At 51.4% G+C, this 25,314-nt stretch overlaps 7 protein-coding genes across 7 annotated transcripts; 4 read left to right on the top strand and 3 right to left on the bottom strand.

The window, feature by feature from the left end:
- Positions 1-12: 12 nt before the first annotated feature.
- Positions 13-1,386, bottom strand: NECHADRAFT_55359 (uncharacterized protein; the record flags this gene model as incomplete). Its single annotated transcript, XM_003044099.1, has 5 exons — positions 13-523; positions 576-799; positions 861-1,093; positions 1,147-1,183; positions 1,228-1,386. 5 exons carry the CDS (start codon positions 1,384-1,386, stop codon positions 13-15), a joined length of 1,164 nt encoding a protein of 387 aa, XP_003044145.1.
- A 2,245-nt stretch (positions 1,387-3,631) lies between these two features.
- Positions 3,632-5,606, top strand: NECHADRAFT_98136 (uncharacterized protein; the record flags this gene model as incomplete). The annotated part of the gene is made up of 4 exons (XM_003044142.1): positions 3,632-3,692; positions 3,761-4,104; positions 4,158-4,981; positions 5,033-5,606. 4 exons carry the CDS (start codon positions 3,632-3,634, stop codon positions 5,604-5,606), a joined length of 1,803 nt encoding a protein of 600 aa, XP_003044188.1.
- A 649-nt stretch (positions 5,607-6,255) lies between these two features.
- Positions 6,256-9,011, bottom strand: NECHADRAFT_88556 (uncharacterized protein; the record flags this gene model as incomplete). The annotated part of the gene is made up of 5 exons (XM_003044098.1): positions 6,256-6,286; positions 6,398-6,576; positions 6,647-7,701; positions 7,767-8,859; positions 8,952-9,011. The coding sequence occupies 5 exons, from the start codon at positions 9,009-9,011 to the stop codon at positions 6,256-6,258; spliced, it is 2,418 nt and encodes an 805-aa protein (XP_003044144.1).
- A 2,765-nt stretch (positions 9,012-11,776) lies between these two features.
- On the top strand, positions 11,777-13,171 carry NECHADRAFT_88555 (uncharacterized protein; the record flags this gene model as incomplete). Its single annotated transcript, XM_003044141.1, has 4 exons — positions 11,777-12,112; positions 12,178-12,461; positions 12,523-12,925; positions 12,986-13,171. The coding sequence occupies 4 exons, from the start codon at positions 11,777-11,779 to the stop codon at positions 13,169-13,171; spliced, it is 1,209 nt and encodes a 402-aa protein (XP_003044187.1).
- A 7,674-nt stretch (positions 13,172-20,845) lies between these two features.
- Positions 20,846-21,040, top strand: NECHADRAFT_9940 (uncharacterized protein; the record flags this gene model as incomplete). Its single annotated transcript, XM_003044140.1, has 1 exon — positions 20,846-21,040. A coding segment is annotated over one exon (195 nt), but the record flags the coding sequence as incomplete, so codon positions are not given.
- Positions 21,041-22,203: 1,163 nt separating this feature from the next.
- On the top strand, positions 22,204-23,503 carry NECHADRAFT_98134 (uncharacterized protein; the record flags this gene model as incomplete). The annotated part of the gene is made up of 2 exons (XM_003044139.1): positions 22,204-22,419; positions 22,469-23,503. The coding sequence occupies 2 exons, from the start codon at positions 22,204-22,206 to the stop codon at positions 23,501-23,503; spliced, it is 1,251 nt and encodes a 416-aa protein (XP_003044185.1).
- Positions 23,504-23,791: 288 nt separating this feature from the next.
- On the bottom strand, positions 23,792-24,952 carry NECHADRAFT_55300 (uncharacterized protein; the record flags this gene model as incomplete). Its single annotated transcript, XM_003044097.1, has 2 exons — positions 23,792-24,852; positions 24,913-24,952. The coding sequence occupies 2 exons, from the start codon at positions 24,950-24,952 to the stop codon at positions 23,792-23,794; spliced, it is 1,101 nt and encodes a 366-aa protein (XP_003044143.1).
- Between the last annotated feature and the right edge of the window lie 362 nt (positions 24,953-25,314).

Genomic DNA, 25,314 nt, shown 5'->3' with positions numbered 1-25,314 from the left:
AATTGCTATTTCCTAACCCCGCTGCGAAATCCGCACCGTTGTCTCGTTCTTGACCATGATCCCACCAAATATCGAGCCCAAGTCGGGTTGACTGGCACCGAGATGACGAGACCCAGTGATGGTCGAGGTATTATTGCCGAATCGGTCGAGGGCGTGGCTCTCAAAGTCGGATACCGAGCGGCGGCGGTCGTCGTCCGAGTCGGCTAGCTGGTGCGTCGAGCTGGACTCGTCGTTGGCCTTGGACTTGTGTATCGTGTCGAGGCGGATCGACTGCTTGGTCTGGCTGCGGCTGTAGTTGTTGGCGTAGCTATTGGAGCTTGCGCCGGTGTGCGTCTGTGGGCTCTGGCAGCAGAAGAGGTATTTGCAGGCGGGTCGGATCGTGGGGAGGCAGGCTGACACGTTGACGAGGTTCACCTCGACTGTTGCCCAGATGACAATGGTGCAAATGTTCCAGGTCAGATCGGGCGACTTGTCGTTGAACTGCCTGGCGGCTACAATAACCACGATGGCGGCACCACAGATGCTTGGTCCAGTCAGCAGCCAACACAACAAGCATAGTCTGCTTATCCACTTACAAGAAGCCAAACGTGAACATGAGCATGATGCCAATCTTTTGCATAAGAGGCAGCTGCAACTTTCCAATCTCCATCATCGGAAGGACCAGGATGGCGATATCGATAACAGCATGAACCAGGGTCGTTCCGAAAAAGAACTTTTTATCCTCGATAGCGCAACTCCCACCGGCCGAGGAATCCCAGAATGCGTGGACAGGAACGCAGTGGAAGATGCCCATGAATAGCTAGCAGCAGTCAGCTTCGACGTGCCTTTGTACCAGAGACTTGACTATGTAGAACACCTACTCGGAAGATCATCCAGACAACCGAACACCCAAAGAGAATCTGGATTGGAAGCCGAATACTAGTCACATTAAATATGCGCCAGTACAAGCTCAAGATGGAGAGCTTAGCAAAGAATAGCGCGGCCGCGTAGAAAAGCTCGGCGATAAAGAGCAGGAGTTTGCTTTGATAGAGGACCTCTTCCATTGGTCGATCCGTGATGTCCTGAATGTGAAGTCCTAGGCCGCCGGTAACCCCTCGCCACCTATCAGCATCGTCATGGGCCGCGCATGTGAAAAGGAGAACCTACAGTACGGGATGATGACGATCCAGGCAATTGCCATGCCCTGCAATACGTTAGCGAGGAGCGGGTAAAGGAAAACAAACATACATAGCAGCAGATTGCAAAGTAGTCATCCCATGACAGCGGAATCCTCTTGAGCCTGCGACTCAGAAGACGCAGGCCCATGACAATCGTCGCGATTGCGAACGTGATGAAGACCGCGGCTTGGATCTCGACCTGCTTGGACTCTTTCTCTGTCGAACTCATGCTGGGCCAATGGAATATGAACGCGCCGCCAGGGCTGGGGTTTGAAGACGTCAAAGGCAAAACGGGCCCTGACAGACCTAAAGAAGCCGCAGGAACGAGATGCAGGAACAATACATGGACCAAACCATGTGATAAAGAACTAGTCATGTATAATGATAGAGTTTGCCCTTGGCGAGATCGACGTTGCTCACCAGGTGGCATCGAGTCAAGAGAAAAGAAGCAAAGTGGGCTGGGGGACAAGAGCCCACGATGATCTCAATCGTGAATTCCCACCATCCAATGGACCGTTGCTACATTGTGACCGTTGGGTGCCTATCCGCCGAACCTACATTAGACGCCGGCAAAGAGCGATCTTGAACTAAGACGATGGCAAAACGTGCAAGGGCCTCTGGCTGTTCTAAGCAAGACCCTGATGTTACTCCCCCGAGGAACCCCTGACGCTACTTTGCCTAGTCAAGAGCCACAGCACTCATTGCTCACCTGTTTGGGAAAACACCTCCGTGAGCCGTCTCCCGAGGCTCTGACTCTAGGGGAGCTATTGGCACGTACGTCATTGCAGATCAGAGCTGAAGAGATCTCTTGTCTTGCACTTGCCGGGGGACCCTGCAGCCACCAATATGGAATACCTCGTATCTTGGCGTGTCTGGGGCTGGTATGTGGAAGCGGCGGCTGGGGTTGACCACGTTTCTTGTCTCAGAGCTTACAGGCCAATTATCTCAAAGCATTAAAGACAAGAGCGTATCTCTCTTCGTTGTCGCTCAGTACCAAACACCGTATTTATGGGTAGCAGATGTCAAGACGGCAGATGCCAACATTATCTCAAAACTGTCTTCATTATTGTTCTCGCCAGGCCTCGCAATCTCTATTTCGTTAGCCCACTGTGGCTTCCCACTTCCCGGACAGTGCAAGCCAGCAAACGGATATGAGGAGAGCATCCGCGGCAGCTGGCTACGGATAACGCCTCTGGTCTTCGGGCATGCTTGCCTTATTCAGATTGCTCAAATTACCAACCTCGGGCTAGCGCTCCTCGGCAGTTGCTAGCCCGACGCGGGGCCTGGTAGCTCCGGAGCAACCAAGCTTCGACGGAAGGTGGCCCTGGGATGGAGTAAAGATCGTCATGGCCGTTGTCGCACTAACTCGCTGGCTGGCGGTGAGACAATGCGGGCGGCGAGTCAGGGTCATCAGTTACGCAGCGATGTCGACTGCGCTGAATCTGTCGCAAAGGAAGGGTGCCCTTTTGATGACTGCTCTAGATCTTCGTCGTCAAATGCCCATGTGGCTTTCCTAATTGTGCACGTCGAAAGGTGTGTACAGGGTCCAACCCGACAGGTTTCACCTATATAACGAGTTGGACCATATCGTAACATCCAATGAGAGATGACATACGATACATATATCAGCGAGGTTGACTATAAGTACAGACCCTCCTCCCCGCTGATGTCAACCTCTCGTGTCCCATACATTGCATTGATTTCGTGAATTGCTCAACGCCGCCCCTCATGACATGATGCCCCGTGATGGCGTAGCTGAGGCATTAAGCCAAATACCAAGATCAACAGAGCTATTGTTATACTTTGCTAGTTTGGACGATCTCTTCGGTTGGCAGCTCGGGATGTCTTCCGTTCCCACCGCACAAGTGGCCCCAGCTTTGGAGAGGAGCTCTCAGGGGTTGGAAACGTTATTTAGAAACTAACGGGAACGCACCTATACTTATTTAGCATGGTGCTATTTGAATGAACACAATGAGTCCCGAATATTTCCATTAATTGCCAAGCTCCTTGTTAACAAGTAGGCAAATCATGTCCGGTAGAGACGATACGGGAGGGGCTGCAGAGCAACCCAACAGAAATAACAGAGTAGTATAGAGAAGATACTAAGCCTCTTGACCTATCAAGGAAAGAACAGACACGCAAGTTGATGGAGACGAAACCCACTTTGGAACCAGCCTGACCCCTGACACATATACCACCTAGCCATAGCATCTCAAGATTTGCTTTCACGTAAACCCCTATCAGCACGGCTGAAACGCGATTGGTGTTTTGCAGAGCACCTCCCCTTGCCAGTTCTGCAACGTTCGCCCTAGCGCCGGACGCAGGTGCAACCCTGGCAACAAGTGGTTGGGGACATAAACCTCGGCAGTTTGGAGGCTATAAGACCTGCGAAACGGGAGGCGAATGCAGGTAGTCAGGCACTAGACACCAATCCGAGACTATCAAATCCAAGAAACCGGCAAATATTGACAACCATGGGCGTGTATACCAAGTTAGCCGACGGCATCGACGAGGTCGACATCATCATCGCTGGCGGTAAGACCTCCCTCCCCACCCTTTCCCACATCGATCAACGGGAATTAAACTCTATTGCGTTCTACTAGGTGGTGCGGCAGCATGTGTCGTGGCCGGGCGACTGGCCGGGGCTGACCCGTCGCTGTCGATTCTCGTTGTTGAGGGTGGACCTGATAACCGTGGCGTCCAGAACATCGAGCATCCCGTCTTCTTCCTAGACCACCTGCTGCCTACTAGCAAGACCACCATCTTCTACAAGGGCAACAAGGCTGAGCAGCTCAACGGCCGCGAGCCCATTATTGCCTGCGGCGGGACTCTTGGCGGCGGGTCGTCGATCAATTTCTCCATGTACACGCGTGCCCAGCGCTCGGATCTCGATTCTTGGAACACGCCTGGGTGGTCTACCAATGACCTTGTTCCCTTTTTGCAAAAGGTACGGTGCTCTATAGTGATGCCAAGACGTATCAGCACTGACCGACCTCAAAGATCGAGACATTCCATGGCGAAAAGAAGCACGAGTCTCATGGCACCAGTGGACCTGTTCAAATCAGCAGCGGCACATTCCGCTCCAAGAACTCGGAAAGCGACTTTATCCAGGCTGCAGCCCAGGTTGGCTGGCCGGAGCATGATGACCTCCAGGTGCTGGATGCCAACAACGGCTTCCAGCGCTGGCACCGCCATGTTTCGCCGGAGGGTAGACGGCAAGATACCGCCACGGCATACCTTCACGAGAAGATGAACAACCAAGCCAAGTACCCTAACCTACATGTCCTCGTCCAATCCAAGGTTGTGCGTGTTCTTCTTGACGACGACAAGCGCGCCGTTAGTGTCGAGTATACCCCCAACCCTGCCTTCCAGGTCGACACCAACACTACGCAGCACCCCAAGTTAACCATCAAGGCTTGTAAGCTCGTCGTGGTTTCTTGCGGTGCTTTGGGCACGCCACTGGTACTAGAGCGGTCTGGTCTTGGTGATCCCAAGGTCCTCGAGAAGGCGGGCGTCCCCGTCCAGGTTGACCTTGCAGGAGTCGGGTCCAACTACGAAGATCATCAGCTCATTCTCTACCCATACAAGACCAACCTCCAGCCCCATGAAACAATTGATCGGGTCTTGAGGAACCCGGACAAACACCAAGAGCTTATTGACGCCAAGGATCCAGTCCTAGGTTGGAACTCGATCGATGTCTCGTCCAAGCTTCGGCCTTCAGATGCTGACGTTGCTGCTCTCGGACCCGAATTTCAAAAGTCGTGGGACAGGGACTTTAAGAACCAGCCAGACCGACCCATCATGTTGATGGGACTCGTATCATGGTTAGTCACTGTGTTTAACGTTCTGAATACTAGATGGCTGACGAATCACAGCTTCCTCGGAGACCCCTCGTCGGTGCCGGAGGGTCAGTACGTGACTATTGGCAATTATACAGCCTACCCCTACTCGCGTGGCCATATCCACATCACAGGTCCCGAAATCACCGATGCACCAGACTTTGACGTCGGCTTCCTCAACGATGAAAACGACATTGACCTGAAGAAGCAACTGTGGGCATACAAAAAGTCTCGCGAGATCATGCGCCGCACCTCCATGTACCGCGGTGAGCTCGAGGCTGGTCATCCTCAATGGCCTGCCGGCTCCAAGGCGGCTTCTCCCGAGTTTGACGGCAAGGACGTCGAGTACTCTGCCGAAGACGACGAGGCTATCGAGCAGTGGATCCGCGGCCACGTCGAGACGACTTGGCATTCCATCGCCACGTGCAAGATGGCGCCCAGGGAGGAGAATGGTGTTGTTGATGGACGGTTGAATGTTTGGGGCACCAAAGGGCTGAAGCTGGCCGACTTGAGCATCGTGCCCAAGAATGTTGGGGGGAATACGGGTAACACGGCCATGTTGGTGGGTGAGAAGGCTGCCGACATCATCATCAAGGATCTTGGTCTATAGTTGCACAGCCGGGATAGCACTCTGAGAGGGTATGAATTTTGAAAGAGATGGGATTGCGCACAGAAGGATATGATATCTATGAGACCCGGACTGCGCCACACAATCTTTGATTACCGGAGAGCCATGGGAAGTTGAAAGTACCTTCCCAGTCAGTCAACTCCGGGACGCTGGTAGACTCAAAGCACCAACAAGGTGTACGAGAGGAAATAAATATTTGATGCAAGCAGTTGATTGGAATTTTTAGCCAGTTTAGCCCCACAGACTTTTTGGGTCCTCTAATTAGTCCTGCCCAGGTCATTTGTTCATCCCCTGGATTGCATAAATCAGACTCGTAATCAGACCAGACGCATGCTACATCATCGGCGTTCATCGCCAGGCAAATTATCGGTAAATAGCTACATTTCTTTCGTTGTCTTTGATTCTTTATGGGCCTTCTTTTTCCTCATAGTCATGTAGCTAACAATGAAGTCACCTCGGTCGTATTCGCACTTTCTAGACTACCCTGGAGAAGCCATTCGTTCTCGGCCCCCGGTCAGTTAGTAGTCCGATTGTAGTACTTTTGGGGCCCGCGGGAGGTTCTTAATGAATTGTTTTTCCCTCAAAGCTACTAGGACAAGGGAGGCTTTGCGGCCAGTTGTGTGTGGGCAACTCAATGTATATGGTGGGACGGGGCAAAAGTGCTGTAGAAACAGTTTAAGTAGTCAACTCTGCGTAAAGTCTATCTAATACGGCGGCTGTATGTCTTATCTTCTATAGGCACCTTCACCTCAGCTACAATATCCTATGCTGACCTCCCAAGCATGAAACGGTAAACTCCCCCCCGCACAGCCCATCGACGTTCCGCCTCATCGTAGGTGGCAAAGTCTCGGTCTTGAATGGGAATCCGTACCACCTGTGACTCTTGCGGTTGCAGTCTAACCTTTTTGAAACCGGCGAGTTGCTTCTTTGGGTCTGTCTTTGGCGCATTTTCCTTTCCAACGTAAATTTGGACAAGCAATTCCACCAGCCACAGCGCCAGTGTTGGTCACTTGAACGCTTACGTCGAGCGTGTTGTTGTTGGTCTTTTGTACGCTAAAGTCTTGCAAGTCAAAGGATGTGTAGGAGAGTCCGAAGCCAAAGGGGAAATTGATCTTGTCGTCAGCGAGGAGGTCGAAGTGGCGATATCCAACAAAGACGCCTTCTTGGTATGTGACTGTCAACTTTTTGTTCACGGACTGGCCGGGAAAGTTTCCGTAAGCGGGACAATCGCGGATATCTCGGGGGAACGTGCAAGGTAGGTGGCCTTCAGGGGTAGTTCGTCCCGTAAGGATGTCGGCAATAGCATTGCCACACTCTTGGCCAGGGTACCACGACTGGACGAGGGCCTTGATCTTGTCAAGCCACGGCATCGCGATGGGAACTCCTGTGGAATTCACAACGATGACATTGGGGTTGACCTCGGCCACAGCGGAAACAAGCCGGTCCTGGCTCCCATCTTTGGGGAGGTGGAAGCTGACCTGATCTTTGCCCTCAGTCTCCCAAACCGGCTCATGCCCAGTAAAGACGATGGCCATGTCGGTCTCCTGGGCGAGGTGCACTGCCTCGGCCGTATAGTCCCAGTCGAGCTGGAGAGCAGGCGCAAAGCCAACCTGAAGACCAACGTGGCCCTCCAGAAGCCCCATGTCCTCGACCTCGCCCTCTTTGGGAGTCGGCGGAGAGGTGTGTGCCGAAATCTTGTACTTCCTGCCTCCATCCAGATGGACCTTGATTGTGTTTGAAAATGCGCCGCCAAACATGAACCCCATGGCATCTGGATAGTTGTCGGTTTGCTCCTCGACGAGTTGATCGTCGATCAAGAGCTTACTCGGCCCAAGGCCTGCGCACGAGAAGTAGTACTCCCCCGTCTCGTGGACCTCGAATAGACCTTCGAGGCTGACGTCGCAGTCTCTAAAGCCGACCGAGGCAAAGACAGAGACAAACGAGTCAGGGTGCATCTGCTTGATCTCGACTGGGACAGGATTGTTGGGCTCGTATCGTTTGTACGTGAAACCGGGATTGCCGTCCAGGTCAAGGACGCCTGTGGTGACTGGAGGCAAGTAGCGAAGCGTATCGGCACCTGAGCAGAAAGACAAGGTTAGCGACTTTTGACTCTGACAGGCTCTGTGCTTAGGCTCAGCATACCTTTTGCGTAAGAGAGTGCAACTTGGTCGCCGAGTGCGTTCTTCAGGGCGTCCCAGGGAGTAACCTTGTAATGAGCGACGATCGAGGCGCTGCCACCCCCATGAGCTAGTGCCGTCTTTGCGTGCCCGAGCAATGCGATCTTCTTGCCGTGTAATTCGGCTGGCTTTAGTGGCAAGATGTTTGCGTCGTTCTTTAGGAGAACGAGACCGCGAGAGCCCACCTCGCGGATAAGCGACCGGTGTCTCGGGTCGTTGATAGCCTGCTCGTCTGGGATACGAGGGTCACGGAAACATCCAAGCCGTTCTAGAAAGGCCAACAGCTGCTTCACCCGCTGATCGATGGTCTCTTCTGTCAGCTGTCCGGCCCTTATTGCTTCAAGAACGGCCTCTTGCTTTCGCCATCTTGTTGGACCGGGCATCTCGAGGTCGAGCCCGGCGTTGAGGGCGTCCGCCGTCGAGTTGGTGCCGCCCCAGTCGCTAACCACCAGCCCTTCCCAGCCCCAATCGCCCCGGAGGACTTGCTGGAGCAGGTACTTGTTGGAGTCGGCATGTTCGCCGTTTAGCAGATTGTAAGACGTCATGATGGCCCACGGGTTGGCCTCCTTGACTGCAATCTCGAACGGACGGAGATAGATTTCCCGCAGCGCGCGCTCCCCAACCACAGTATCAACCGTTAGACGCTGAGTTTCTTGCTCGTTGGCCGCAAAATGCTTGATTGTAGCAGACACGCCTTGAGATTGGAGCCCGTTGATATATTGAGCAGCGAGCTTCCACGAGAGAAAGGGGTCCTCAGAGAAGGACTCAAAGTTGCGGCCGCCGAGCGGATGGCGATGGATGCACACAGTCGGTCCCAGCAGGCACCTGGCGCCTTTGGACCGAGTCTCTTCGGCCATGGCCTCGCCAATGTCTCTAGCGAGATCCGAGTCAAAGGTTGCGGCGATGCAGCACGCCGCGGGGAAGCATGCTGCCGTCGTAGAGTTGACAAACGAGGCCCCGCGGGCGCCATTGGGACCGTCCGAGACCTTGACGGCTGGAACACCTTTGGAAGGGATTCCCACGGTTTGCCAGTCGCTTTCTCCAGCGAGGAGAGAGATCTGTATTCGTTCAATGTTAGGCCAAGATACATATGATACAGAAAGCTGAAAGTCCGATGAGCAGATTGGGCCATCAGGCACATGGGCATTACCTTTTTGTTCAGCGTTAAGCTTCCCAGGATATGGTCGATATCAACATAGGGCGGTGTCATGGTCTGATTGGTTTTGGCACTACGCACTGATAACAACGGCTCAATGCCTCCTGGCGAGCGGCTGACGGGAAGGGCGTATTATGCCCAACAGCCAAGGAGAGGTTCCGAGCTAGTGCGAACAACCTGCGTCATTGTTCTAGACAGAAACGAGAAGCATGTTCCTCGGTCGTGGAGCTATTGCCTTGAATAGGTGGTTCAGTCCTATTTGTGCGCAATCATCTGCTACTCTGGGTAATGGATAGCAGAGGGCCCCATGCCCGCGTGTCGCAGGGTAGGCATGATCTTCACGGCCTCAGGAAACAACTGCGTTAGTAATCTAGCCGTATGCTTTAAGTAACTCTGCGGGATGGAGTACCCCGCACAAGAAAAAACCTCAGACAACAATCAATCAACACACTGCTGCTGCTCATTATCGTTTACCTGACCCTTGATCCTTTTAGCACGCTCAGTGCGACAGAGGGCGTTGCGGCATCCCCCATCTAGCCGAGCCCAGGTAGGAAGAAGTGGTAGCAAAAGAAAAGAAGAGAAGATAAAAGAGGGAGGGGGCGCAAGTGCGTCTCGAGTCAGTCTCGTCTAGTAGCGAAGGCAGATCTTATCAAAGAAGGCGCTTGATTTGGACAGCTTGACGAACTTGGTGAAGTCTTTTCCTATTGCGAGGTTTACTGCTGCATTCGGTGAGGGTGCCGTCTCATTCGATGACGCGGCGGCACCTTTCTGCAATAGAAGATATGATCTGGTGATTTGCGTCGGTTGCACAAGCAGACCAGCCGTGCTTCGCTATGGTCAAATCTCTCATGATATGCAGCGAAGTCCCCATGAAGGGATCTCGCTGCGAGTAGATGGTGCAAGACTGTGCGCGGGAGCGAGAGCTCCGGCGGCCAGACTACGGTCGCCCTGAGATTGAATTTCTTGTATTGCTCTGGGGAGGCGGTAGCCCGCCACGCCTCGAATGCTTCTTTGGGTTTCTGTCTTGCGACCCTTCTCAGGTACGCCAGCGTTGGCCGAGCGCCTTCGGGCTCGGGCATTGAGGATGCCACTTTTGCCAGCTTATCGGCTTGTTCGTTGCCGGGAATGTTGGTGTGGCCTGGAACCCAGCGCACCTTGGTAACGCTGTGCGATGCTGCCAAGGCTTGGAACTCGAGGAAGACTTCTTGGGAAGAGTCGGACGGTGTGCCCCGTAGGTGCGTGGCGGCAGCGAGGTTGTCCAGGCATATGATGATGTCTTGTGTTTCTGATTCCCGGAGGTTCAGAGCGGCCTTCAGGCCCCCTAATGCTCCTGCGGCCTCAGCATCGAAGACCTCGGCCGGTCCGAGGCGGCCCGACCCGTCAGAGATGGGGAGATTGTCTTGGTGGATGGTGAAGCCGTAGCTCGCTGCTCCCTCTGAGGATAGAGAGCCGTCTGAGTATACGACCAAGGTGAGCGGATGGAGTAACTGAACCCAGTGGAGGAAGGCGTCGGCCGTTTCCTCTTTCGATTTGGTCTCTAGTGGTGGTATCTGTTCTTGGTTAAAGCATTGCCGGACGAGCTTCGGTCGTGCGCAAGTCGCGAGGAGCTCATCAGTACGACGAAGGCGGGTCCTGAAGCTGCTTTCTGTCGATGCCTGATACCTTCGTTTGATGAGATCGTGGTAAATAGGCTGACTGGGCGGGAGCGTTTGACTTGCTAGAGGGGGCCGTCAGGCTCTGCGCTCGACGCGTTTAAGTCTAGGGTAGCCACCGCGCTAAGCCCGTTTGAACTAAATGTAAGCCAAGACCCTATGTCAGCGACCTACTTGTTAAAACCTCGATGTATTAAACATTCTAAACTAGTTATAGTAACTTAGTCTGTAGGATAAGGATAAATATGGGATAAAGCTCATTCGATTGCGTCGTTCTTTTTCTATTGTATATTTTGGTTTGACTCTGATCTGAGCAAATTTTATTCTCTAAACACCCCGTCATTCTTGGCCCCAACATCGCCATATGAAAGTTGTCGGGCCGGCAATCGGCGGATCTACCGATCGGCGTCGGAGAGTCTAGGCACCGACGCCGATGTGACAGATTTCTAACTTAACGATATCTCGAGTAACTACATGCCCTCTATCAACTTGCCCTCCAGCCACAACGCGCAACAAAAATCAACATCGAATAGAACTACCTCATCACAATGTGTCACAAGCTGCCAGAAGAGCCTAGATGCTATCTCCGAGCTACTTTTTTTTTTTTTTTTTTTTTTTTTTTCTCCACCGATTGGTTTTTCTTTAGCACGGCTCTTCTTCAAGTCCACTGTAACGCGCTCCGCAGTCCCTCGCCGACCCAGGTACCGGATACCTTGACAGGTTTCCGCAGTGCAGTGTGGCTGAGGCTGAACTTGTACCTAGGCATAAGACGGAGCCGGCTATAGTATTGTCCGTGCCCCACCACCATCAAGCGTTGCTCCGAGCAACACGTTTTTCTCGGCTTGATGATGACACGGCGATTTAATCGACCACCAAGCAAGAAATTAATTGCCAAGTTGATCACGAACGACTACGCCCCGAGCCCAATCCTCCAAATTTCGCTAAGTAAAGTCCTCGTCGCCCATGGGATCCCGGCCGTTAATCGATGCGGTAACCGAATGGCTTGAAAACATTCCAGCCTGTGACGATTCTGCCGACTCTTGTCACGCTAGAGATAGCTCGCTCAGTATCCTAGCTTTCAAGTCGCAAAAGCGCAAGCATTCTCATCTTCAAATCCCCTCACCGCCCGTCTCCGAGATCCAACCGCGCCATCACCACAACTCAATAATGCCGTCCCAACCCGGAACGCCTAAGAAGCGCAAGATTGCGACGGCGCCTGACGACCAGGTAGACGATGATACGCCACGACCACTGCGGCTTGCCGACAAGAGCGAAACGCCATCTCTCTCGTCGCTCTCGTCGCAATCTCTCATGGGAGGAAGCCAGCATTCGGGCCGCTCGTCGCCATCCAAGCTGGCGTCACATCTCCGGCTGGATCCGCAAGGACTCGAGACAGTGGCAATGGATATGGATGATGCCGACATGCCCGAGTCGCTCATCAGACTGGTCGCAGAGATGCAAGAGATTAATGACGGGCTACGCGTCATCCACAACAGTCTTCGGGTTTATGTCTATGTTTGAGCTGGCATGCGATATGCGATACTAACTGGTAATGGTAATATGTGCAGCTATCTATCGAAAGGCTCAAGTCAACGTCACGATCATTGGCCTTACTTCGCGGGTCGGCCTACATGGACTCGGATGATGTAGCCATGGCGTCCCCCGAAACCATCGACGCCAGATTCCCAGAAAAGCACCTCAATAATATCATGGAAATTGTCGACATAGCCAAGGAATGCCAGGGCGCCGATGTAGACGAGACATGCTGGAATAACCATGTGCACTCTCCTCTCCTCCATGCTGCTCTCAACCGACGGCCAGTACCGGGCCAACCCATTAGCTTTACGGCTTGGTATGTTTCCCGTACTCGTTTTCTCACGCAAGAATTATGCGCACTGACCTGAGTTCCCCAGCATGAATGCCAGCATGACCGCCAATTATCGCGTATCCCATATCTACTCGTCCAAAGTCGACTATGCTATTTTCATCAATCCCATCCTTGACACACCCGAGCCGACCAACACCCAGAGAGCTGTTCAACATCTCCAGCGACACAGCCCAGAATCATCTGTCAACCACACTGGCTTCAGCTTGCTGCGAGACCGCCCCATTGCCATTAGCATCGAGACGAAGCGGTACGGCGGCCAGGAGCGCAAGGCTGAATTCCAGCTTGGCATCTGGCTGGCAGCGCAGTGGAAGTTGCTGGCAGAGCAGGCGGCTCCAGAAGGACTACGTGAGCTGCCATTTATTCCGGGTATCATCGTGAATGGCCATGAGTGGAAGATGGTGGCGGCGACGTATGCTGACGGCAAGACGGTAAGACCTTCACTCTTGTCGTTCTGTGGGCGCTATGAAGGCTGACATGTTGAAATATAGAAACTCTGGACTAATCAAGAATTCGGGACTACACGCAGTGTCTTGCGGACGTTTCAGATCGTGGCGGCACTACGAAGACTGAGGAAGTGGTCACTTGAGGAATACTGGCCTTGGTACAAGCGATATGTTCTCAAGATTGGATCGGACGAAGGGATTGAGACGATTATGGCGGAGACCAGTTCTTAAAATCAGTACTGGATAGCCACGCGTGTTGTTTCATACTGTTTCATATGAAACTGAAACAGTCCCTGGACCCGGTTTCATATGAAACTATAACTCACCCAGTTTCATATGTTTCAGTCGGTTTCATATGTTTCATATGTTTCATATACGCCCGATGAGTCCCAAATATCTTAGTACCTAACCAAGAAAATTTCGCAAACCAAATGCCTTCAACGCAGTTAGAAACTTGCTAATAGTAAATATGTGTCGCATATCACCACTAGGTTCGTGCGACTGGATATGAAACACGGGGCGTACCTTGGGGTCGAGTATCCGGTTTCACATCTGGCCTGTCGCATAATCCTAACATGAGCTTAAATAGCTGTTCCCGAACACATGGCTGTTCGATTTCTTTTGTTCTTTAGATAACTCTCATCAATTGACTGGTGCCATCAATGATCCCTGTGGAGCCAATTGTCTGACAACTTCTCTCAATTTCAACATCAGCACCACCATCTCAGTACTCGTTCAAACGGCCCTAGGTATTCTAGCACAATTAGCTTATCCAGGTGATTTATCGACCATGGCATCATCTCAGACCACCGCCGCCTCTACGCCCTCGATTTCGGACCAGCCCATTACTGGGACGTCTCTGGACTTTTTCCTCTTCTTCAAAGCAACGTATCCTGATGAGGACACCCAGAACGCCACCGGCGGGTCACGTAAGCGCAAATCTAGGGGTATGGTGATGTATCGATGTCTCCATTGCCCTGCCGATAAGCCCTGGGCGAATCGGAAGCGGGACAACGCATGGCATCACGCCCGGCGGTGCCATGCCGATATTATCTCTTCCCTCGATCGCACGCTCATTGGGGGCAGTTCTGATGTTCTAGATGATGAAAGGGAAGCCAAACGTCCTCGGATTGATGCTATCTTTCTCTCTCGTTACTCGGATGTCTCTCTCCGCCGTATGTTCGACCGCGATCGGTATTTAGATGCAATAATCAGCCTAATCACACGCCGCCGGCTTGCCTTCTCAGCAATTACCTGGGATGAGATGCAAGAGATTATGCTAGCAGCTAATCCTGCTATAGAGGACCTTTTAGTGACCAACCGAAGTGCTCTAATGCGACTAATTGATGCCACATATGAGTTATATTCTTCTCACTTCTCAGCTCATGGCAACTCTTGAAGCTTCCATCTCAAAGATCCATATCCTCTCTGATCTCTGGACATCGCCCCATCGCCATGGGATACTCGCCATCTCTGCGCGATGGGTTGATCAGGATTATCAGCCACGAAGGGCACTGCTAGCGATGCCAGAATGTCGCTATAGCCATAGTGGTGAAACCCAGGCATCTCTAATTATCGATACACTGGCAAAGTACGGCATTGCTTCTAAAGTGGGCTACCATGTAGGGGATAATGCCACTTCAAATGATACCTGCTTGTCTTATCTCTCACGGCGGTTACGAGAAGACTATGGGGTACGATAACCCTTCCCTTATCTCTGGATTAGGATTAATTGGTTGCTAGTTGACGTTTGATCCCTCTAAGCGCCGTATCCGCTGCGTCGCCCACATTATTAACCTATCCCTTCAAGCATTTCTTCTCGCGTCTTCAAAAGAGGCACTAATCGCCGCTCTTGATGCCACCGATGATACCTCAAACGATCAGTTGTTTGCACAGTTCTACGACACCTTGCACGACGCCGGACAGACAACAAGAACAGATGAGGCCCATCAGAGAAGAAGAGCTTCGCGAAGAGGCAATCGTATACTTGAGAACTTCACTGGATGGCAGCATATCGCGCCCCTACGGAAAGTACACAACATCGCGGTCTGGATACGTAAATCTACGCTTCATTCGGCTATATGGGACGATGAAATAAAGCTCCGACTAGGCATAGATAATGCCACACGCTGGAATTCATGGTATCGATTGTTGGATAATTTTCTGCGGTATCAATCCCGTGTAAACAGTTCCTAATTGACCATGATAGAGAGCTTCAAGACGATATCCTGCTAGCTTCAGAGTGGGAGTTTATTGAACGGACGCATCGTTTCCTACAGCCGTTTGCCTCAGCTACGTTGTTGGCCGAAGGGGCGCGATCTACACTCTCCCAATCACTCTCGATAATGGATGTTTTATTGCGACAGTACGAGAAGTATAAGGTCGGTGGCGATGTTTTTTTCTTTTATCTAATTGATCGGCTAACTAATTGTCTTATTTACCCGTTGGTTCATGTGGGCAAGCCCAAGGCGAACCAACTAAGCAAGCTTAGTTGGTCACAAAAACATGGAACACCATCTGAATTAGGTGTAAAATCTGTGGGGCGATGGTAACCGCAGATAAACCGGTAAGATTTTTCGATTTGAAATTTTGCGGGGGGGATTTTTATATGAGGGGTACTTATGTACTAACACTATCGCCCCTTATTTACACCTAAGCTAGATGGTGTTCCAGGTTTTTGTGACTGTTCCATGTTTTTGTGCCCAACTAAGCTTGCTTAGTTGGTCTGCCTTGGAGCTTGCTCCACACATAGACCAACGGGTAGGAGCTTTATAGTTCAAAGGAAAACCATGATCCCCACATGGTACACTGCATCGATATGGGCTGGTTTGTACTTAATAAGTACTACACCTTATCAGACCAGACACCTGTGTATGCCGCCGCACTCCTTCTCGATCCCTCGAAACGAAGAAAATACATTGAGCGGAATTGGCAAGAATCCTGGCACGCGCCTGCTATTGCTGCTGCCCAGCAAATTTGGCTAGATGAATATAATGCCGCGCCAATCCCAGAATCCTTGCGGGTGCCTCTAGATGTGTCCTCTTCATCTGGGAGGCAGCACAACGAGCTGGATGAGTTGTTGAGCGATATTGCTGTTACTGGCCCTATCTTAGACGACGCCGATGACTTCGAAACCTTTATTGATGCACCACAGACCCGGATAACTGGCTCTCCTCTCCAGTGGTGGCTACATCGAGATCAAAGGAAAGCATATCCGCGGTTATCCCGCATGGCAATTGATACCCTCTCAATCCCTCCTGAATCATCTGATGTTGAGTCTCACTTCTCATCGGCGCGGCGTACGCTATCATGGGATAGAGAGAGCATGACCTGCGAGAACCTGGCGAAGGTTGAGTGTGTGGGGCAACTGGATGCGCGAGGGTATCATTGTACCCAAGTCTCACGGTGGCAGGGGCGTTATTTCCAGCGTTGCTGTTGAATTTAGCGTTGAAACAGAGGCAGAGGACTTTCTAGATTAGGGTACTTTCTTGTTCTTTCTTCTAGCCTACAAGAATTATATGTGGTTTATCTGGATATCAACCTTGCTAAAGTGGCTATGTGGCTGTATGGATATCTACCTGGATATATCGATATCCAGATAATTTCTCCCACTTATCTGGATATCGATATAAGGGCCAGAATTTCGGTGGATATCGATATACGCAGGTCTGGCATGAAACCCATATAGCTTGGTGAGTACCATCCAGGGTTGAAAGCCACTCCACTCAATCCACGTAGTGGATCCACTCGTGGATTCCACTGTCCACTCCACTGGCAAAATTCCAGTGGATTGGCTAATCCACCGAATCCACTCGACGATGTCGTGGGTGGATTGGGTGGATTAGAAGTGGGGTAGTTAAGGGCGCCCATATATTTTGGCAGAATGCCTCTAACAGAGCCTGATGTGCCCCTACGTTTCTACAATGTTGCTACCCTATGTCAAAACCACCATGAAGCTTCTAAATAAACGCAATTTTAGAATGCATAAAATTCAGGAAGTATCATTGGAATGTCCTTGGCTTTCTCATTAGGGCAATATAAGTCTCGATAGGTATATTTAAGCTTTGCTCCGTGAGTGCCATATCGTCTTGAGAGCCATTAAGAGTTATATATTTTCCTGTTACATAACGACATTTCCAATACATATCAGGTTCGACTGTCCATATTTTGGATTTATAACGCAACACTTATACTATTAAATAACTTCCGGCAAGCTAATTCGAAAAACGCGTCCAGATCCCTCGATTTCTCAATACTGCGCGAAAAATTGCAAGCGACACTACTCGCGTCAAGCTCGTGATTTGAAGGCTGTTAGGGACTTATCTACTACGCGACCCCAAGATGACACTGGCTACGTGCTTGTCCACAACAAATTAGCTTGAAAGGAAGTATCTGAAACATCTGCGGGATAAGGGCCTATTGTGCCAACTGACCGCGTTGGACGCGTCACGCGCGCTTACTTGACGGCCTGTTGTTAACCCATCACTGCATCATATTTTGCGATTTCGACATGACAAAGAGATTATTTTACCATGACCTCGCCTGATTCCTGCTTCGACATTTCCGACAGCGGCTTCGGGTCCGCTGCCGAATCAACGCCCTGCCCGACGCCGTATCCTACCCGTTCAACCTCGACCCCTGCCTCGACTCTGACGACCTCTTCCGCAAGCGATGAACAGTACGAACGTACGCTCTGGAGGCATTTCCCAGGCTGGGCGTCCTCTGAGCGAGCCAGAGAGACGCGTTGCTGGGCCTGGCAATTTGGATATGACATCCAAAAGGAAGACGACCGCAGATGGATATGTCGAGCGTGCATTCGCAAGAATAATCCACATCCGCGTCATTTCGAAGCTGATGGCATTCACAACGCGTACAATCATCTGTTCAACGACCACGGGATTCGCGCTCCTCCTGGGATGACCAAAGGAACTGCTGAAAAGAAGGCGAATTCTAAGGGCAGAAAGCCTCCGGGGCAGCGGACTCTCGCTGAATCCATGAAGCTCGATCTACACGACCCACGAGAACAAGCAATTGCGAACGACTTCATCAAACGCTTCGACAAGGAACACTTCCGGAGGCTTCTGATCGACTGGATCGTGGCCAGGAATCACTCCTTTTCAATTGCCGAGGAGGCAGAACTCCATGCTATCTTCGATTACTTGAACCCGTCAGTTTCGGCTCGTAAAGCCAATATTACCCATACAACGGTTCGAGAAAAGATCGTCGCCGCGTTCGAACAACACAAGCAGAAGGTGATAGAGGCCTTGAGCAAGGCGCCTGGCCTTATCCACATGTCCTTTGACGGCTGGCGGTCTGGAAACCGGCACGCCTTATATGGTATCTGTTGCTTCTTTAGGGACGAAAACAACAAACCTTGCAAGATTACGCTCGGGCTCCCCGAAGTCAGCGCCAGGCACACTGGGCCTAATATCGCCGCCGAAATCCTCGACGTAATTGAATCGTATCAGATCCAAGACAAGATTGGCTATTTCACGCTTGACAACGCGAAAAACAATGATACCGCTATGGAGATTATTGGTGGAGAGCTCGGCTTCGTAGGGGCCCGCAGGCGAGGACGCTGTTTTGGGCATACCTTGAACCTCTCCGCCAAAGCCGTTCTATTCGGGCACGATGCTGACGCTTTTGAGCGGCGGATATCAGGGGCAGAGCCTCTTACTGAAGCAGAACACTTGATTTGGCGCAAGAAGGGGCCAGCAGGCAAATTGCACAATCTTGTGGTAGCTATCCACAGATCTGACTTGTTGACTAGCATGCTTCGCAATATTCAACAAGAAGCCTTCAACAAGTCAACTGACCCCAAACTCAAAGCCAGAAAGCCATTGGATGTTATTTTGGACAACGATACCAGATGGCTATCATAGTTATATATGATACGACGAGCTCTACTGCTTCGCGACTATATCGAGCGACTCGTTGCCCACCATCGAATCGACTTCGAACAACAGAACAAGACCAAGAGGGGCGGCCCTAAGAAGTCGCTCACATTGCCCTTTATTTGCCAGCCAGAGAACCAGCTATCCAATAAGGACTGAGAGGTAGTCGAATTATTTGCGCAAATCCTTAGTTACTACGAAGCCACGATCAAAATGCTTGAAGGCGACGGCCAGATCCGCAAGCGGAAGCATGGGTGGACTAGGTCATATGGCAATATTTGGGACGTTATTCAAGGCTTCGAATTCCTTCTCGAGCAGCTTGAACGCTTCAAGGATATCGCGAAGGACTTCCCTGATCCTGAACACTTCAGGATCAACATCAATTTGGGCTGGCAGAAGTTGAATGAGTACTACGAGATATTAAGCGAGACGCCCATCTACTACACTGGCCTAGCGCTCCATCCGGCATACCGATGGAAATGGTCTGAACGCAACTGGACTGACCGCCCTGAGTGGATTGACGAGGCAAAAAACATGGTTCATGATGTCTGGCGTTTTGAGTATCGGGAGGCCGTATTGCCTAGAGAGGAGCCATCAGCCGTTGAGCCAGTTCCCAAGCAGCGGAAGACTTCGGACAATCCGTTCCAGGAATACCTTAAACGAAACCGCTACACAGCGCCAGAAGCAGGTCACGATGGCCTCACGCCAGGCGAAGACGAATACCTCCACTAGATTACGCACTGCGAAAGTAGCGATGGCTCCATTGACGATCCTCTCGCTTACTGGCACGAGAAGCGATTCAAGTATCCAAACTTATCGCGAATGGCGCTCGATTTTCTCACGATACAACCAATGTCTGCTGAGTGTGAGCGTCTTTTCTCAGCAGCAGGTCGGATGGTGAACCCTCTGCGCCACCGGCTTAAAGCCCAGATTATCGGGATGTGCCAGGTATTGCGTTCATGGCTGAGGGCAGGTATTATTCATGAATTAGATCCCTTTTTTATCTCGGTAGACGAAGAAAAAGTCAACCTCGAATTGGCTCAGATGTCAGATCAACAGCTTGAAGGATAGGCAACAAAGTGGCTCACTCAGGTGGTGGGCGTTCAAGACGAGATAGAAGCCAGTTGGAGATAAGTCTCACGTGGAAGTTGGAATAAGGGACGTACGTGGGCAAGGGCTTCGGGAATAGCTTCACCATCATAGCATCAAGAATAGAGGCACTTGCCAATCCACCCAATCCACCCAATCCACGATAGCTTCCAGTGGATCCACTATACTGAGATATTCAGTGGATTATGATCTACCCACTCCACTCGAGCAGCCAGTGGATTGAGTGGAGTGGCTTTCAACCCTGTGGGACGTCCTCGAACATCTCGCCACGATTCTTGGATTCTACGAGGTCACCGTCAAAACCCTTGAGGGAGACGGTATTCAACGCAAACGGAAGAGAGGGTGGGTCGGCTCGTACGGAAATATCTGGGATGTCATCCAAGGCTTCGAATTCCTAATGGCAAAACTGGAGGAGTACAAGGCAGTCGCGGCGGATTATCCTGATTCCGAACACTTCAGGATCAACATCAACCTAGGGTGGCAGAAGCTCAACAAATACTACACAATTCTCGACGAGACACCAATATATTACGTGGCGTTGGCTCTCCACCCTGCGTATCGATGGGGTTGGTTCGAAGAACACTGGGGAAAACATCCGGATTGGATCGCAACTGCGAAAGAGATGGTTCAGGAGGTATGGGAGACCGAATATCGCAACCTCGAGGTGGTATTGAGCCCAGGAAATGAGCCCGTTGCTAAACGGCGAAGGAAGTACCAAAATGCCTTCGAGGAATACTGCGAACAGTCACGATACGAGCCATCAAGCCGGTTATCAACGCCTACGACCACGCCAGCTACGACGAGGTCTTCTGCGACTTCTGAGTTCCCGAGAGATGAGTACGAGACGTGGCAAGAAAGCTGGCTTCCAACAGACACCGATATTCGAGACCCCAGAGCATATTGGCAGGATAACCGAGCTCAATATCCCCGCCTCTCTCGAATGGCTCTTGATTTCCTCACGATCCAGCCGATGCCAGCCGAGTGCGAGAGGCTCTTTTCTGCCGCAGGTCGATTGGTGACTCCCCTGCGCAGCCGCCTCGAAGTCAATATAATCGGGATGTGTCTAGTGCTGCGTTCGTGGCTACAAGCCAAGATAATCGACGACCTGGATCCTCTGTTCGTTCCCACGCAAATCGAGGTCGAGAGCAGCGCCAGAAGCGAGGCGGGCGCAAGAGAGTCAATGGTGTCATTTCTCGGCCGAGCGAGAGAGCTGGCAGAAGAGGAGAAAGGGTGGGAATAGCTTGTGGGGCATATTGCGAATATCTCGTCAATTAGGCCAACTGTGACGGGACAAGAGCACGAACGAGGTCGAGTGCGACTTGGGTAAAATGATTGTTTACAAGGAGAGAAAGAGATTCCTAATAAAAACTCTGACTTAAGCCATTTACACAATATTCATATAGTGAGAATATTCATAAAGTATGAAAGTCACATGATCGTTCCCTTACACCAACTCAACGTCAATCCATTCAACGAAGGCTTTCAGTTGATCAACTCAACGAGAGGTCGGCGATTACTAAGCCAATTCACTCAATATAGGTCGTCCGTTGAGTTGGTTGAGTTGTTCGGGTCTCTGCCAGTCAGCATGTGCGTAGCCTTGGGTTGATGGCCAAGCCGCAATAATTACCTAGACTACTACTTAACTTGACTTTATTTCCACTTGAGAGCTCTTTTGGTGCTTACTTGAGTTTGATTTAGGGAGACTGAGATCGATAACGACAGTACTGACTCCATTGCTTCAAATCTGTCATGATAACCCCCACGTAACGGCCGAAGTTGGATCATGGGTGGATCAACCATTTTGTAGAGTTACTCTTTCCGTTGTTGAAAGACGTAATCAATTCTTGAGTAATGCGTGGAAATTGACTGCTCAAGAGAGGAAGTCGGTCACAACTGTGATGAACTTTGTATCCTACTCTCGCACAGGTCATCACAAGATAACCCTCAATTGAATAAGACATCTATTTCATACAGCTTCACCAAAGTCCTTTCGTGATAAGGCCGCGCGTATGGAACATTCTTGTTACATAACGCGCAACGCCCTTCTCTTGACACTTGTCGACTAAAGCGTGCCCTGCTCGACATAGGGCGCTCCCGACGAGGGACTACCCCAGCTCTCGACATTTGCCCCTCACAATGATTCCCCGCATCATAACAATGTCTGAATCGCGTATCACTCTGTGAGGGGCTTATATAGAAGGGATTTTCCATTGTCCCGGCCATCTCGGGTCCTGAGTGCTTTACCAACCATTCGAGAAAATGGCGTCTACCGAAGCTCCCAAAAAGTCCGGCAACTTTGTGTTGACAGCCGAGGCCTTGAACAAAGCCTTGCCCAAGTTCCATTTCAGTACTCAGGCTGTACACGCCGATGACTTTGTTAGTTCCCATCGGGCCATCGCTCCGGCGATGCACCCGGCCGTGAACTACCGATACGCCCGAGATCCGGATGACTTGGTTGAGATGGAGAATGATGATGTACGTATCCCAATCATCCCCGTCCACTACCTATCCTGACACTTGATAGCCCAATGCTCCGTTTGACTCCCACGTCTACTCACGTTACACGGCGCCCAACTCCAGCCGCTTCGAAATCGTCCTCAAGACTCTCTTCGGCACCAGCGTCGTCTCATACTCTTCCGGCCTCTCAGCCTTCCACGCCATGCTGGTCTTGGTTAACCCGAAAAAGATCTTTCTCACGGAAGGATACCACGGGGTCCATGGAGTCATCGACGTCATCTCCAAGCTCAACGGCCTCAAGAAGTTGAGCCTCGACGACATCGACCAGATGGGTCCAGGCGACATGCTCCACGTCGAGACGCCGCTTAACCCGACCGGTGAGGCACGTAATCTTGTTTATTATAAGGAGAGAGCTCGTGCAGTGGGAGCTATTCTTACCGTTGACTCGACTTTTGGTCCACCTCCTCTGCAGGATCCCCTCCAATTTGGCGCCGACATGGTGATGCACAGCGGAACCAAGTATATCGGTGGTCACTCGGATATGCTCTGTGGCATCGTTGTCATCCACCCTGATCGTGTCAAGGAAGGATGGGAGGAGACGTTGCGGGAGGAGCGTCTGGTCTTGGGAAGTGTTATGGGCAGCTTGGAGGGGTGGTTGGGTATCCGATCCCTGCGTACCCTCCATCTGCGCGTAACGCGGCAGGCAAAGACGACCGAGAGCCTTGTCGCATGGCTTCATAATGGCATCCAGAACCCAACCTCGGTCGTTGGAAGAGCGGTTCTGAAGGTGTCGCATGCCTCGATCCAAAAGGACGCTCTAGAGGAGGGCTGGCTGCAGAAGCAGATGCCCGGGGGTTACGGGCCCGTGTTCAGCATGTGGCTCAAGAAGGCCGAATATGCTAAGCGGTTGGCCAGTAAGCTATACATCTTCCAGCACGCCGCAAGCTTGGGAGGAGTTGAGAGTTTGGTTGAGTGGCGTGCCATGAGTAGCAAGGGAGAGGATCCGCTTGTCATTCGTGTTAGTGTCGGTATTGAGGACCTTGAAGATATGAAGGCGGACTTTACACAAGCGTTTGAGGCGCTTCTGAAGGAAGATTCATAGACAAACCATGAATATTATATCCGTTCTTTGAAACTCAAGATACTGTTCCCCTACACGATATTCTCTGCCGATGTAGGGAGTCGCCAAGGCGTCCTCTTGTGAGATCCTTTTTAAACAAGGAGGGTCAGGGTGACTCGATCATCCGGAAACGTTAGGATCAAAGGAGCGTGGGATGTGGTCTACGGCCATCTCTATTCTGGACGATAAATGCAACCATTGATTATCTCAATATCTAACCCGAATGTCCAAACCAAAAGGCCAAACTACTTATTCTATTGGTCGTTTACTCTAAGCTATCCTTGTAAGCACCTTGAGAAGATCACCCAACACGCCCATAGCCGTAACAGGACCACCTGCGCCAGCACCCTGAACAATCAAAGGTAAATCACCATATCGCTTAGTATAGAAGCTGATGATGTTGTCACTTCCTTGGAGTGAAGCAATGGGATGTGACATGTCAAAAGCCTCGAGGCCAACCTTGAGCTGCTTCGTCGCAACGTCGACGGAACCGATGAACCGCACTACCTTGCCGGCCTTTCCCGCAGCTTCCTTGTGCTGAGTCATCTGTGAGTCGAACTCAGGAAGTCTTTGAAGAAATTCGTCGCCGCTCTTAACACTCTCTAGCTCTTTGGGGATAAGGCTCTGGACGGGGAAAGCTGTTGCGGACTCAATGGGAAGACCAGCTAACCGGGCGAGGATGGTGATCTTGCGGGCGACATCGAGACCGTTAAGGTCATCACGAGGATCCGGCTCAGTGTACCCCAATTGCTTTGCCCTCTTGACCTCGTCCGACCACTTCCCGCCGGTTCCCTGAGTAGGGGCAAAGTTGTTGAAGAGATATGACATTGTGCCGCTAAACACACCCTCAATTCGAGTGATCTCATCACCGGTCGCTATGAGCTCCTTCAATGTCGAGATTATCGGCAAAGCGGCGCCAACCGAGCACTCGTGGTACACCATGGAACCGGCCGTGCCCTCAGCAGCAAAGATGTCTTGCCACAACTTCCAGCTTCCAGAGAAAGCCTTCTTGTTAGGAGTGACGATGCTGAAACCCCTAGCAAGAAACGAAGGATACGCCTCGGCGACTGCCTGGCTGCTGGTGTTGTCGACGACAATAACCTTGCCAGGTGCATTTGCCAGATACTCGATGGTTTGGGGGACCGTAGGTAGTGGTCCGCCCTTTTCTTCGAGCGTCGGCACTGCAGAGGCAATTTCGATGGATGCATAATCGGCGTGGTAGAGGGCCTTGTCGATGATGGCGACGTAGACGAGCCTCAGACGGTGCGAGGTCTTGTTCTTGGCCACCCAGGCGAGTTGCTGGAGGAAGACGGATCCAATGCCGCCGGCACCTATTTCAAGTGTTATTGGCTGATTATAGGCAATAGTAGCCCTTGAAGGTATCTACTCACCGATCACGGCAATGGAAACCTCATGGGTGGACGTTGCCATATTGGGAGGCTGAGGGCGGATGACTGAAGTCTCCTTGTGATAGGCCGTGAGTCTCAAACTCAGCTGCAGATCCGGAATGGCAGGAGGTTTCTTGTCTTTTAAGAATGAAAAAGTCCATGTTCTTGGAATCTCCGAATCTCAAATCGGGTGCCAACGGTCTCGGAGCGGATTCGGCTTGTCAGTGCGACGCGCCGTCCTCGTGAGCCGCGTAACATAACCAGATCATGATTAACTTGAAGCATTTTATTTAAAAGGCGATAATCAAGATCATGTTACTACAGTTTCCCTTCGTCAACACTTCGGCTATAGAAGGTGTAGAGGCCGAAACGATGTACGAGTTCGTTAACATAATCAGATGCTGA

The sequence above is a fragment of the Fusarium vanettenii genome, assembly GCF_000151355.1.
Source record: "Fusarium vanettenii 77-13-4 chromosome 14 genomic scaffold NECHAsca_24_chr14_5_0, whole genome shotgun sequence".
Lineage (NCBI taxonomy): Eukaryota > Fungi > Ascomycota > Sordariomycetes > Hypocreales > Nectriaceae > Fusarium > Fusarium vanettenii.
The sequence above is the reverse complement of the archived record's forward strand: the minus strand, read 5'-3'. Positions and strand labels throughout refer to the sequence as shown.